The sequence below is a fragment of the Fukomys damarensis genome, unplaced genomic scaffold, assembly GCF_012274545.1.
Source record: "Fukomys damarensis isolate Sample0158 unplaced genomic scaffold, DMR_v1.0_HiC HiC_scaffold_16, whole genome shotgun sequence".
NCBI classification, from domain to species: domain Eukaryota; kingdom Metazoa; phylum Chordata; class Mammalia; order Rodentia; family Bathyergidae; genus Fukomys; species Fukomys damarensis.
In genome coordinates, this window is record NW_022900928.1 from 113,031,099 (window position 1) to 113,045,049 (window position 13,951).

A 13,951-nucleotide genomic window follows, 5' to 3' on the forward strand; every position below is an offset into this window, starting at 1 on the left:
TGGTCCTTAACTTCCTGTAGTTTAAAAGTTTTGCTATATGGTACAGTGTAAAATATACTGAATTATAAATTCCATAGGGAAAGTAAACATAGAGCCCACAACTCAACTCTTCCTAGGAGTTATCATTGAAAATAACAATGTGTTTTGTGTTCCATGATCTCTAATAACAAAAAGGTTTGAATTTTGAAGCAAGTTCTTTGAAGAGTAAAATTTCTTATACCATTTTAAATCACCAAAGTCCTACTCAGAAAATTCAAAACCTTTCTGACTTGAATTATGATCCTGAACATCAGCGGCAAATTAAAATGTTTTAGGTGGATCTATATGAATCAAGCAAAGCATGGTATGCTATGTATTTGTGGCAGAAATAAACTGCTTTAAATTTCCACAAAATAAACCAGCCAAGTTATCAGGAAACAATATCCCCAAACCTTCTTTCTTCTGTTTCTTTCTTATTGTAATTAGGTAGAGCAAATGACACTGTGTTCACAAAATAAGAATTGACAGTAATAATATAAAAAAAAAAGGTATGCCAACATCTGAGGGAAGGTGGGATTGTAAGTGCAGTATTTCTTCATGTGCAGTTCTTTACTTCATAGGGGTCCCCTTTGGAATGAAAAGGCCTAATGGAATGTGTGCTCCCCTCGAACAATGTGTGATGAAAACTCGTAACGGTCCTGGCTTCTATAGCCACAGATGTTGCATTCCAGTGGGTCCCGGTAGCCATGGCAACCCATGTGAATGGTGTACATGACATGGTCTAGGAAAAGGACTCGGCAGTGCTCACACTTGAAGGCCCTTATCTGTTCTCCTTCTCCATTGAAAACCTTATAGATGTCTTTCAGAGAGCCCTTGGGAGCCTTGGTGGTATCCAAGGCCTTGACATCCTCCTTCATGTAAGCTGGGCTTTGTTTCCTCTTGGGATTTAAGGCAGGGTTTCCTTGGTAGGACTGGTGGTCATCATGGCTGCTTTCTGAGTCAGTAGAATCCAGGCAGCTGTTGCTGGGAGAGGCTTCTCTTTCCTGGGGTCGACTCTTTGGTCTGATGAGAGAGATGGGGCCATCCACATTGTTTTCATGACTATCAGAGGTTTCCCTGCTGATGGGTCTTTCTATCCTATTTGGATGATAGACCTGAGAATAAGCTGAGCTTATGACTGGGGCCACCTCAGCAATTGTGCTTGGCGGGTGCTGCATCAGAGGGTGAAGGGCCTCAGCTCCAAGGTAGGTGATTGCATTGTTGATGGCTTGGTCCATCATATGAGACTGCATCAGCTCAGCCTCCTTCTCATATGTTAAGTTCATATCAAAGTGAATATCTGGGTAGCTGAATCTCATAAGCTTTTCCCCTGAAAGAAAGACAGCAGGAAAAGAAAAAGGAAAGAAAATTACAACAAAATTATGATTTGATTAAAAAGATAGCAAGTTAACACCATTTCCATTGTTCCATAGTATGTGGTATTATCCCACATTTTCCAGGTCAAGTATTTGAGCTCTTTAATTTTGCTGAGACTCGGAGACTCTCTGGGCTACATTGTTGTGGTTGCAAGCCTCACTGGTTAATAGGAAATGGGGATCCACAGAACTATACTCTGGAAAAATACATTCTGGTGCTCAGTATTATTTCAATTCGAATTGCTCCGAAGACAGATTAGGGTAATGACTGGAATAACAAATAATTCAAAATAAAAACAATGAGAAATTATTTTATGGCATCTGATTAAAATATTGTCATTCAAGAGTTTCAAAGTTAAGACAGAGAAATTTGATCCATATTCTTAAAGACCTTACAGTTTAGAGGGAACTGCAGCAATTTAAAGATCACCTGTAATACAGCTTGCTGTGGGTTATGGGGGTCAATTAGGAATGTTTATCTCATACCAGGCAAGTAAAGGAAGACTCCTTGAAAGAAGTGACATCAGGAATAAGAATGTGATGGTAAACATTGCCAAATAAAGAGATGTTAAGGTGAAACTGCAGTCAGGAAGGTTTAGGGGCAAAAGGGCACGGCTTATAAATAAGAAGTTGCTTATATTTCAACATGGCTGAGAATGGAAACAGATGAAACTGATGAATCAGATAACATATGGCTCATTCAACAGCAAAAGGAAGTGAATTCTATCCTGAGAGCAACAGGAATTAAAGGGGTTAAACAGGGAAGTGGCCAAATTAGATATGCATTTAACAAGAAGATTTGGAAAGTTACCACAATGGAGAAAAATTAAGAAAATATAGTGGTTAGGGCTTGATTCTTACCTAGTCATAGACAATGAGAATGAGAAATAAGCATGAAACCCAGTTTTCTGGCCTGGGAAATTTAGTGGATGACAGGGAGATAGAAGAGATGATAAATTCAGAGCAGTATGAGTAACAGTCATGTTCAAAAAGTACTTAGATATAGTATCAAACTTAGGAGAGAGATCTTGGTTTGAGATGTAGATATGAGAGTCATCAGTTGATATAAGACAACTTTGGAAGCATGGGAGTTGATGCTATCACTTAGCAGTAGGTAAACTGTGTCAAAGGAAGGTCAAAATAGAACCTGGAAAAAGATTTTTTTAATGCTAAACCAAAGACAAAGCAGCCAAATGGGATTCTTACACTTGGCATCATGTTTAGAAAATCATAGGCCTTGTTACTCTTGGACTAAGGCGTGTGTAAGGACAAAGGAATGTGTCTAATGGCACATTGCACAGATCACAGTCTGAGTCATCAGATCCAAGAATTTTTTCATCAAACAGTTCTGAGTATGCTTCCTGTGTTTCCACAGTGCTCTTCACGGGGCCCAATGGGGCTACTTGCACAGCCACAGAGCTCTTTGATACATGTGAGCTGCAACATCAAAAGAAGCTGGATGTTCAGGCATGAGTGCTCACGTGTGTATAAGGCACATTTTCAGTAATGAGGAGCAGAAATAAGAATGGGTCTAGGATGGCATCAGGGATGGTTCTGTTCATGTGTTCTGGTGGGGAAGGTCTGGTGGGGAAGCACCAAGGAATCTGATAATTCTGTATTTATTTGAACTTTGTCTTCCACATTAGGTGGGTAGAACATACGTTTTTTGGCTTAATTTATATTAAAATATTTAAGCATATGAATGGGGGTCATCTATAAAGCTGAAAAGGGTAGGTCCATAAAGAAGAATGAGAAGAAGCAGGCAAAGAAGTTGCAGGAAATAGAGGAGTTCATGTCATAGCAACCAAGCAAAGAGTGTGTTTCAGCAGGACCTCATGATCCAGTAGTGGCAAATGCTCTATAGGAATTGAGTAAGATGCAGACTAAAAAGGGTCCACTGGATTTGGCACTACAGAAGCACTCTGTGGCATCCATGTGAATACCTTTGGTGTAGGATGGAGAACAATGTTAGGTTGCACGAACTAGGAAATAGAAAAAAAGATCATTGAAAGTGAGTACAGAAAATTAAACAACTTCAACATTAAATAGCAGGAGAAAGTTGTAGCTGGAAGACACTTGGGTTTGAGAAATGTTTTTTCTTTTTTTTTCCAATCATGAGAGTTTGTCACAATAATAATGATAGGCAAATGGGGGTGAGTAAAAGAATAATGTAAGGTATTCAGGGACCAAGATAGAATTCTAGAGCAAAAAAGGAAGAACTGACTTTAATCAGCGGTATACTACTTTCACTGCAATGAGGCAATAAAAAGTATTATGTAGATAGATGCACATAATTTTATAGAGATGGTAACTTTAAACTGAAATCATTTTACCTTATTCCTGAAAAATATGGGCATAAAATCATCAAGGTGTGAGATATCAAGTTTTCAGAAAGCAGAGAAAGGCTGAAAACAGCCGTAATTGCAGAGTAGGGGGGATTGTTTAGGGATATATGAGAGGAATTCTGTCACATAGTATAGATGGGGCAGCTGATACTTGAGTAACTCCTTTATCTACATTGATACCAATTCATGAGATTGTGGAATTTTCTCTAAAAGTACAAGTAACTGAGATGTAAATACCCCCAAAATGTATAGTTAGCTCCACGAGAGAGTAAGGTTTACCAAGAGAAAGTGACTGGAAAACAAAGCAAGTGAGTCATAAGCAACAGCAAGACAGTGGTAAAAATGTTGAACCATGAAATTTAAGCTGGACAAAGAAGGGAGGGGTAGACAAGTAGATAATGCAGAAAGTTCAAAGATCACTCATCTGGAGTGCTTGATAAAGTCAAAGAAAGATTCTTTAACTGAGGGACATTGAGAAAAGGAACTGATGTGAAGTGTAGACTGATAAAAATTTTAATTTCAAGAGGAATCACAAAGAGTTACTGTAGTTATTTACTATATATTACTAGGATAGAATCTAAATAAAACATGCTCAAATTCTTAATAAAAGATCAAATATTATTTTAGAGCCACACTGTAATTTTCTAAAAAGCTGTCTTTTGTAGGGATTGTAATCAAATCAAATTGAGAGTAACTTCTCTAAGTTAAAGGAAACATGACAAAAAATGTTTCAAAGAACATACTATATAAATTCAGAAGGCATTAAAAAAATCCCAATTTTCAAACTATGCTATTATCTAGTTAAATATAAGTATTTAGTTACCTCCAAAAAACTAATCAATTTTTAAAATAAATGAATTGGCTTCCCCCCTTATTTTTGCATAGACACCTATAAAACACAAAAAAGGAAGAAAAAGCAACAGTAATAAAAGTTGCCAAGACAGACCTCTGAACATAATCCAGGATCTTGAACTGTGCTAGCATAAACTATGACCTTCAAGAGTTAGCTACCAGTGAGTTCTTTCAATGAATCAAATTAGGATTGTCCTACAATGCTCTCTCTGACATTAGATAATGTTTTTTTGGTACCAGGGATTGAACTCGGGTCCTTGTGCTTGTGAAGCAGGCACCAGAACCACTGAGCTAAATCCCCCAGCCCTAGATAATGTTTTTATGTTATTTATTTTTATACTGTATTAAGTCGACAAGAATAAATATTTATGCAATGAATGACTAACTTTAATAACTTTCTATTACATTTGTAATATTCATATATTCTTTTAAAAAATGGATGACTTTTGATACTTTATGATGATAGAATGCATTGAGAGGAATACCAACCCTGGGTATATTAAGGAATACTGAAGAGTTTGTAAATGAAAGAGTCTAAACATTTGATATTTAATCTTTTCTGTTATCATTACTTGGAATACAAAGGTAAAAATGGAAAATAGAGATCTATGAAACATCTTGAATTTTTCTAATGCAGAATTTGGGAAAAATTAAAACATCTCAGTGCTATATCAAATACTAGAAGAATTAATATCATGTAGAATAAAAAGTCTGGTGCTAATATAAATATAAAAACATATTCTAAAACTAGCCAATATGCTAGACCAAAGATGGCGAACCTATGGCTTGTGTGCTGCAGTGAGCTTCTTGCTACTGAAAGCTCTAAAAGAAAAGGTTCGGCACCACTCAGTTAGACAATTCCCTTTATTATGTATAATTATTTTAAGTAAAATTTTTACTAAGCATTACATTTTGAGATGATGACTATTAGCTTTCCCTTTATTTCTTTCTTGTGCTCCTGCCTAAGGGTGTGAACTTAAGTGTGATACACAAGAATGTCAGGATAGAAAAGAGATGAACATTTTTTTCATTATCTGAAATAAACCATATATATATTTCTAATACATAAGAACTTGCATTCTTCCAATGAAAATCACTTTGTAAAGAAACAAAAGCATTTGTGCTGCTTACCCACAAACTTTTGTGGAGTGGAGCTTTTACGTTTTCCCATATTCCCCGTTAGCTTCTCTATGACAGCAGGTCTCTCAAAAGGCACCAGAGAAATATTGTTGTCCATAATAGGCTCTTGTTCCTTACAATCTTCCATAGGAGGTACTATATAAAACCATATAAAAAGGCACTCTGATAATTTCTTCAACATTTTGAAAGATAACAGAGATAACTGCCATCTCAGTATGTGCTATAAAAACAAGCTAGTTAGCTTGAATAAAAGCAAGAAAAAGTAAGAAGCAAGAATAACTTCTAGTGTGAAAAAATACCCTTTAATTTTACAAACACATACACACACAGGGGATTTGGTTTTGAGTCTTCCTAGGATCGATGACAAACTGTTGCCACTAGCAATGGCAAACATGTTCATCTTACTCATCTTCTCATCTTACTCCTCTGTGTTTTTAACATTGATTAAAATCAGCAATACATTAAGACTGTACTATTTTCAAGGGTTTTAGAACTTATTTTTCTAAAACAATCTATTATTCTAACAATCTTTCTAATGTACTATTTTTCTAACAATCACTTGTTAAGAGAAAACCTTAACCAGACACTCAAAATAACTCAGAACAACAGCACAGTATTTCAACATTTTTCTCCCTCTGTATTTTCCTACAACAGATTTTCTATTTGATGAATTGTTAGCCTTATTGGCAAAAGCTTAGATACCTGCACAGAGCAAACTTCGTAAGGGAGATCCAATTCTGAACATGTCTATGCATAGTAAACTGTGGCAGCTTCATGATAGTAATTTATTTAAAAAGAGCTCTTCAGGAGGATGAAAGAATTCATTTCCAAATTGGTACATTGGCTGACTAAACTACTGCCCTAATTCATTTGACATAAACTCTCCAATGTTGCTATTTATCCCATTTGTCTACAGTTCTAAGGGCTAATATGTTAGACCTTAGATATTAACACTACATGTTGACATTTATAGTGTAGACAAGGAACTTATAAAAGTTGTTTAGAGTAGAAATACTATCCAAAGGATGCTTAAATAAGAATAGGTGATATCTCAAACAGATCAGATCAGTTGATTAAAAGTAGCACTCATAGAAAAGGTTTCCCTATCTTAGGCTCTCTCTACTTGGTCAGCATGTGTTTTAAAACAATTTACTTCAATCCTTTCATTGTTACAAGACAGTCCCACTGTGTGAAACAAGGCATTCCCATTTGTGAGGGAGTCAGCCAATCATCTCTAGGAGTAAGAGAGCAATGACAAAAGTGGAGAAAGCGGAGTACATAATTCAGGTGACCTATTTAATAACCAATACGTTGCTGATTTTGAAGAGATAAAAAATAGCATCAAAGCTGTTTTCCTAATTTGGATATGCTTAGAGAAAGCAACAGGCAGTCTATGTTTTGAGTAAATCTAGTGGATGGGTCATAACAAGTTAATCTTTACATCTAGTAAGAGACTCAGAAGCTGGAGAGGTAGCCCAGTGGTACAGTACTTGCCTAGCATGTATGAGGCCAGGGGTTCAAAGGAGAAAAAGAGAACCTTCGGCTAAGAATAGCAAAGAACTCTCCAACAACTAACTGGATGTTAATTTGGAAAAAATATGTATTCCAAGATGAGATTCAGTAACAGAAATGCATCATTTTCTTTGCTGGTATTATTCACATTATACAAAGGGAAAGATATATCCCAATACATTATGTAATTTTTTTAGCAACTAAAACATTACTTAAAAGAAAATGAAATGATTCAATTAAAAGAAAATTCAAGGATGAATACTGTATTCAGATAAAAGCAACTAGAGAACAGAGCGGCAGTAGTGGTGTGGTGGGGAACCAGGTAATGACATACAGATTAGGGACAAAAATCTTTTGGGTAGTAGATTCATACTACTTACTATATTATTAAAAATAACCACAAAACTATGAAGTAATCTATATGTGAACCAAAATGAAAATATATTACAGACCTGTATCCAAAAAGAAAAAATTTGGAAAGAAAAAAATTTATCGTTGCAAATTTGGCTTTTAACAAAACTGGTTAGCAGGATTTCCCCCCAAAATTGAATATGCTAACTAGTTCTGAAATGAGTAGTCCAACACTTGGTAGTTCTCCTCTAAATCTCACCCTGAATTTTCATATTTGCATATATTTAACACTCAAAATGAAACCAGAGTGTGGGAACTGTCCCCCACCACATTCACCTCAATTCAGATGATTTGCCCCAAGGTCAATGAAGCTTCTGTGAATTTAAAACAATGACTTCAGCAGAGCTCTGGGCTAGATTTTACTTTATAGGCATTTAAATGAAAAACTGATTTTTTTTTCTCTATCATATTCATAGTAACTGTCATAAAGCAGGTGCTAAGTGCTATTTCAAAGCTTTGTGTTTAATAATTCATTTACTCCTTTCAACAACCTGATGAAACAGGTACTACTACTAATTTCATTTTATAGATGGGGAAACAAAAGACCCAAAGATTTTAAGTAATTTACTCAATGTTAAATCTAGTTAGTAGGGACTGTTATCACTAAGAGATGTGACTCCTCAGACTGGGATCTGGTTTTTTTTTTTTTTTTTTTTTTTTTTTTTTTGTGCCGGGGATCGAACTCAGGCCCTTGAGCTTGCGAGGCAGGCAGCGAAATCACTGAACTAAATCCCCGGCCCTCAGACTGGGAACTTAATCACTCGGAAATACTATTCTTTATGGATTTGTTATGAACACCGATATCTTCTATATAAACCAGCTTGAAACATTTGTAAGGTCTGTTATTGCATTTCCCCCCAATTATGTAATCTGAATTTTTTGCTTTCATGAATTTGGGTGCAACTCAACAAAATGTTTCTGAATATATATTAAAACATGAAATAAATTCTCTGGATTCCTATTATCTCAATTGCATTAATCACATAAGATATTTATCTAGGTTTAAAATATTCCAGTGTGCTAACTTCACTTCTTTGAGTGTACTTTATGACCACACATCATCTTTGACTTTATCTGAAGTTATAACCAGGTTGAAAATATACATCTACTCGCATTATTTCCTCACAGTGATAAACTATAAAGACAAGAACCATAAGAGTATTCCCAACATAGCTTTGTTTTCTTAAAAAAAAAAATCCACTCGAAATTGAAATTCTAGGAAGAAACAGAAAGATCTAGACTGGGTCAGGGAAATCAGGCGGGCAAAAAGCAGCTGTCTTCTATCTTGTCACAAATTGTCTCCATGTTGATAAATGTAAATTTCAAAACAACTTTTCAGTTATTCTGCATTATTTTTCTCCACAGCATTTGGTTGTACTGATATTTGCTTTCGTTCCTATTAAATCAGTCTTCCCATTGTCCTACTTGGCCCCTTTCTCACCTCATCTTCATGGCTTTTATTTCCCCTTCCTGTCGTGCCACTGGACTTCTGGGTGTCTCACTCCATATGTATCCATATTGCCTTATGCTATGGTTTAGATATGATTTGTTTCTCCAAAGATTTATGCACTAGAATCTTGGTCTCTAATGTAACAGCATTGAAAGGAAGTTGGACCTTGTAGAAGGTGATTAAGTCACAGGAGCATAACCCTTGTGAAGAGATTAATGATGGTCTCACTGAGTGGGCTAGGTCAGTGGCTTCTTCTAGTAGTGCAGGCTGTTATGAAAGAGCAGGCCCAGTTCCTTTTTGTTCTCTTGCTTTCTCTCTTACCATGAAACCCCTGTCTTACACAGGATCCTACCATGTGTCACTATTTGCCATGGAGCCCTTACTGGAAGTCAATGCCAGCTCCATGATCTTGTACCTCTGAAACCATAAGCCAAAATAAACCTTTTATTTGCAAAGTACCCAAAGTACTTTTATTTGCAAAATAAACCTTTTAATTGCAAAGTTATCGATAGACTATGCCATCTTATAAAATAAAATGAAGGCTACAATCATTTCCTATCCATACATCTCTCAGGAGTTCATCAGTATACTTAACTTTCTTCTACACAGTTTTACTCGGCTATCATATAGGCACATCAAACGTGTTCAAAACTAGAAATCACCCTTTTCCTCTCCAAATTTTTTTGTATTTTCATAATTCTCACCTCAATGAATATACTCTATCATGCATGCTAGATACCTGTGGCAAATCCTAGATTTCTTCCCTTTTAGTTTCCTACTTGTCCTCTCTATCACATCTTACACACACACGTGGTGGTATCACATGGTTTAGAGTCTATATGTGTAGTTACACTCAGTTACCTAACCTTTCTAGATATTCCAGACAACTAGGCCCACTGTAAGCACTCTAACAATCTCCTAACTGGTCTAACTGTTTCTGAATTCCTCTGTCTCCCACATTGTCACTAATGAAATATAAGCATATTCCTGCTTTAATATAAAGTACAAAATTCTTTGCTTTCCATGATAAGCCCTTGACATTCTGTCTAGACTCTTCTACAGCCTTACTACCTTTCCTTGTCCTGATTCCAGGCACACAAAGCTACTTGTAGTTTCTTAACTCTCCACCTGTGTAGACTTGTTTTTTTCACATGTACTCCTCTCTGAGTAAAACACTCTTCTCCACTTAGTAGCTTGCTATTTTTACCTTTCAAAACTGAGCTCAAACCTAACATTCCCTGGAAATTAATCTTGGACACACAGTCTCACTTAACATGTTGGATGTGCCCTCTAGGCTCCAAAAGTACTTATAAATATCCTTAGGGATTGCACTGTATTCAATCTGCTATCTCTATTATCTTTTATAGCATGAATAAAATAGGATAAATAATGGATGGATACTGTATGGCTTAATGAAGTAAATGATGGTACCCAATGGAAATAAGTGAGAAAAGCTACCTAGAAAGTTTGGAGGGTCCCAATTATATCTTGAAGGCTGTAAAAAAAGAACTCCCCTCTTTCCCAATTAACTGAAAGCATCAAGCTGAGAATACCTAGTAGCTTTGAAGTTGGCCATGTTTCTGGTTCATACTTTCATTTTTACCTTCAAGTAAGGAGAAAAGGGTAATTACACAGCTTGGTTTTTAAAGCTTTCTCTTCAAGCTGAACAGACTTGAAAAATGAGCATAAAGATAACATTCAAATAAGATAATTTGTGATAAAATCATTTGTTATTTTTATTTCCAAAACTAAAAGTCATGAAATTCCTCCCTTTTCCTCAAACTCAATCAACACTTAAGAACTTTGTACCACCTCCAAAATGTCTTTAGTGTTCTGGCTTGCTCTCTTATTATGATACTGTCCTTTCATCTTTTCCTTGGCATTATCAGTTCCAGTCTCTGCTCACACCAACCCTCTGCCCCCAAAAGATATCACCTCTATATTCTACAGTGTTGATGTTTTTCTTTAGAAGGCATACATTTTATTATTCAGTACATGAAATCCATATACTGGATTTGAATAGAAAGCTCTGCTTTTGCTTCACAACCAAGTTGGTCTTATTGCCTTCTACTCCTTTAACCCCAGTGACGTACACTGTCAAGGTCTTTTATACCTTCCAGCTCTTCTACGTATGGAAAACAGTTTCTTTGTCTCATCAGATATATGCAGTTTTTACTCATTTGTCATGCTCAGATCAAACTCTGATGCATGTAAGAAGTGTTCCTTGACTTCTCCATTAGTTAGCCCTACAGCTTCACTTGTACAGAATCAGGGACACATCTTTACTACAAATTTAGTTTCATTTTATTATTTTAAAAATGGATTTCCTACCACAATATAAATATATGAAAGAAATTGTATCTATTTATCTTTATATCCCCAAAATGTTTAGTGGAATTTGGCAAATGGAAAGGCTTTAATAAATGTTTTCTGAGTGAAGTGAAAGAATGCCCTTTTTTCCTTCATATACTTAGTAGAAAAGGCAATATTGGGACAATTTACACGTTTTGGAAAAGGGAAGCTAGGGAACACAATTATGCCAGATATAAAGAAAAATTCATCAGTCACAGTGATGGCAACCCTCACTCCTAACACTAAAAGCGAAGAAAAGAAATGGAGAAGCTACAGTGACACAGAGTAGAAGGAGGGCAAAATATGAATGGTCATTGTGGCTATGTTTTAAAGGAGGCACTGCCAGGCTCTGTATAGGAGATAAGATTAATGATGAAATCTGGCAGAATTTTCCCATGGCTTTCTCTCTTATGGCATTTATCAACCTCTACCTCATACAGCCAATTCCCTATTAAACATGTTCATAAAAGGAAAAGATTAATGATAATCTCAACTTTTTATTACAACCAATCTAGAGATGTAGTATGAAATGGCATTAATACTATGGTTACTGTGGTTCAAACAACATGGAGTATTTAAGAACAAATATTCAAGTCTATAAATGATACTGAAACCCACTCTCATTCTCCAGACTCCTCCCAGGCTGCACTCTGGGCTCCCTCCAGTGTTCCCTCTCTATCACACCTGCCCCACTGTGTTCCAGCTTTAGCGCCGCCGCTCAAGGTTAGATTCCTGGTAAGGGCTACACAACCTGAGAAAAGGCAGGGTGGCAGGCAGGTGCCTGAAGCCCCACCTGTTTAAGACACATGACTTTTTCTTTCTCCCAAACACATTTTTTGGTGGTGTTTTGTTGTCACCACTAATTCCATGACAGGTCAATTTGCTAAGAGATGGTGTTGATTCTGATGATTTATTTGTACCTTCCAGTCTTTGAGGACAGACTCTATTTCTTTTTCAGGTATATATGCTATGTAGAATCCCATAAATAACTAAGTTGAAAACTAATCAACATAATTTGTATGTGTATTCCAATCAAACGTAAGGACTGCAATAGGAAACACTGTACGGAAAACTGAATAGTGATGACAGAAATTGTCTCTGGGAAGCTTTCATATGCGCCTGAGGCTCCGACAGCTCTCTGTGTCAAGCCACCCTTAAAAGCAGTAATTGACATGAAATGGTATTCTGAGTAGGCAAATGAAACCTCCAATGCGAACACTGATAAGTCACAGCTCTACAGGGGATGACACAGTTATTGTTTCCTAGTATTTAATTCCCTGGAATATAAAAGTAAATGTCCTATTTTGGAGATATTTATTGTATGTTCAACCACATTTTAATTCTCCTGACACTTAGACACCATACAGTCAGACCAGGTTTACTGGACTCCAACGCCCATCATTTTATAAGCTCTAGTTACCTTCACATGCCCAGGTCATATAAACTTTCAACACCAAATTTGCTAAGAGTTGAAAAACAGCTTTATACAAACTGTTACTTAATAATAATGTAAAATTAATGGACTCAATCAAAAATGTATGGAATAGAACCTATTCTCAATACAAGAAAATGCCTTTTTAGGATAACAGTAAATATTTTAAATTTTAAAAATTCCCAACTCAACTACAAATAATCATTAACTCTCTGGTAAATACAGTTCCACAATATGTACCACATAATATAAAACTATACATGATTATTCTTGAGCTGGATATGTCCTGAGCTAAATAAGTCAATAAAAGAATATTTACATTTTAAAAATGAGTGAACTATATAATTTAATATTGGCCAAACTCTATTTACATGAGGAATGTAAATATGTTAATAAGTTAAAATTTTGTATGTATTTGGATGAAAAAAAAAAAACAGTCCTGATAGAAATTAGTAAGAGAAGATAGACACTACAGTCAACTTTTCAGGAATTGAGAATTATAGCTGTTAAACCCTGGGAGCTCCCTTCCAGCATGCCATACTATACAGTACTGCAGAGATCAGGATGTCTTGCTTTGTGGGTGTTTTTATGGAGAGAGATGGTATCTTAATTTTGGTTTAGATTATTCCTAATGTGTGTGGAAATCAAAACTATAAATTTCCCAGATAACTTATGGAAGAGACTGTAGAAATTTCCAAGTATATTACTGAACACTGACACAGAAGAAATACTACAAATAATCAATTATCTCTCTTTTTTGGGGGGGGCACCAGGGATCGAACTTGGGACCTTGCCCTTGCAAGGCAGGCAGTGGAACTATTGAGCTAAATCCCCGGCCCAACCAATTCATTTTTTAAGAAAACCTACAAACATACACGGAACTGTCTATAACATGTGGTTAGAGAAGTATAAGAGAAGAGTAAATGTTACCTTCCTTTGGCATATTAATGGCCAGATGCCATTATTATGACAATTCAGACATGTTATCAGGAATAATCTGTATCTTAAAAACTCAATATAATGGGGAAAAGCAAGAATGAAGACCTATCATGTAAAGGTACAA

General features: G+C 35.9%; 1 protein-coding gene across 6 annotated transcripts in view; it reads right to left on the bottom strand.

Annotated features, from left to right (window-relative positions):
- Positions 1-296: 296 nt before the first annotated feature.
- Ikzf2 (IKAROS family zinc finger 2) overlaps positions 297-13,951 on the bottom strand; it is a 145,424-nt gene continuing 131,769 nt past the window's right edge. For all 6 annotated transcript variants that reach the window (XM_010616041.2, XM_033764604.1, XM_019206336.2 and 3 more), the window contains exons 7-8: positions 5,723-5,866; positions 297-1,348 (exon numbers count right to left, since the gene is read on the bottom strand). In XM_010616041.2, coding sequence (XP_010614343.1) covers positions 624-1,348; positions 5,723-5,866 — 869 coding nt within the window. In that variant the 3' untranslated portion in view covers positions 297-623. The remainder of the gene's footprint in view (positions 1,349-5,722; positions 5,867-13,951) is intronic.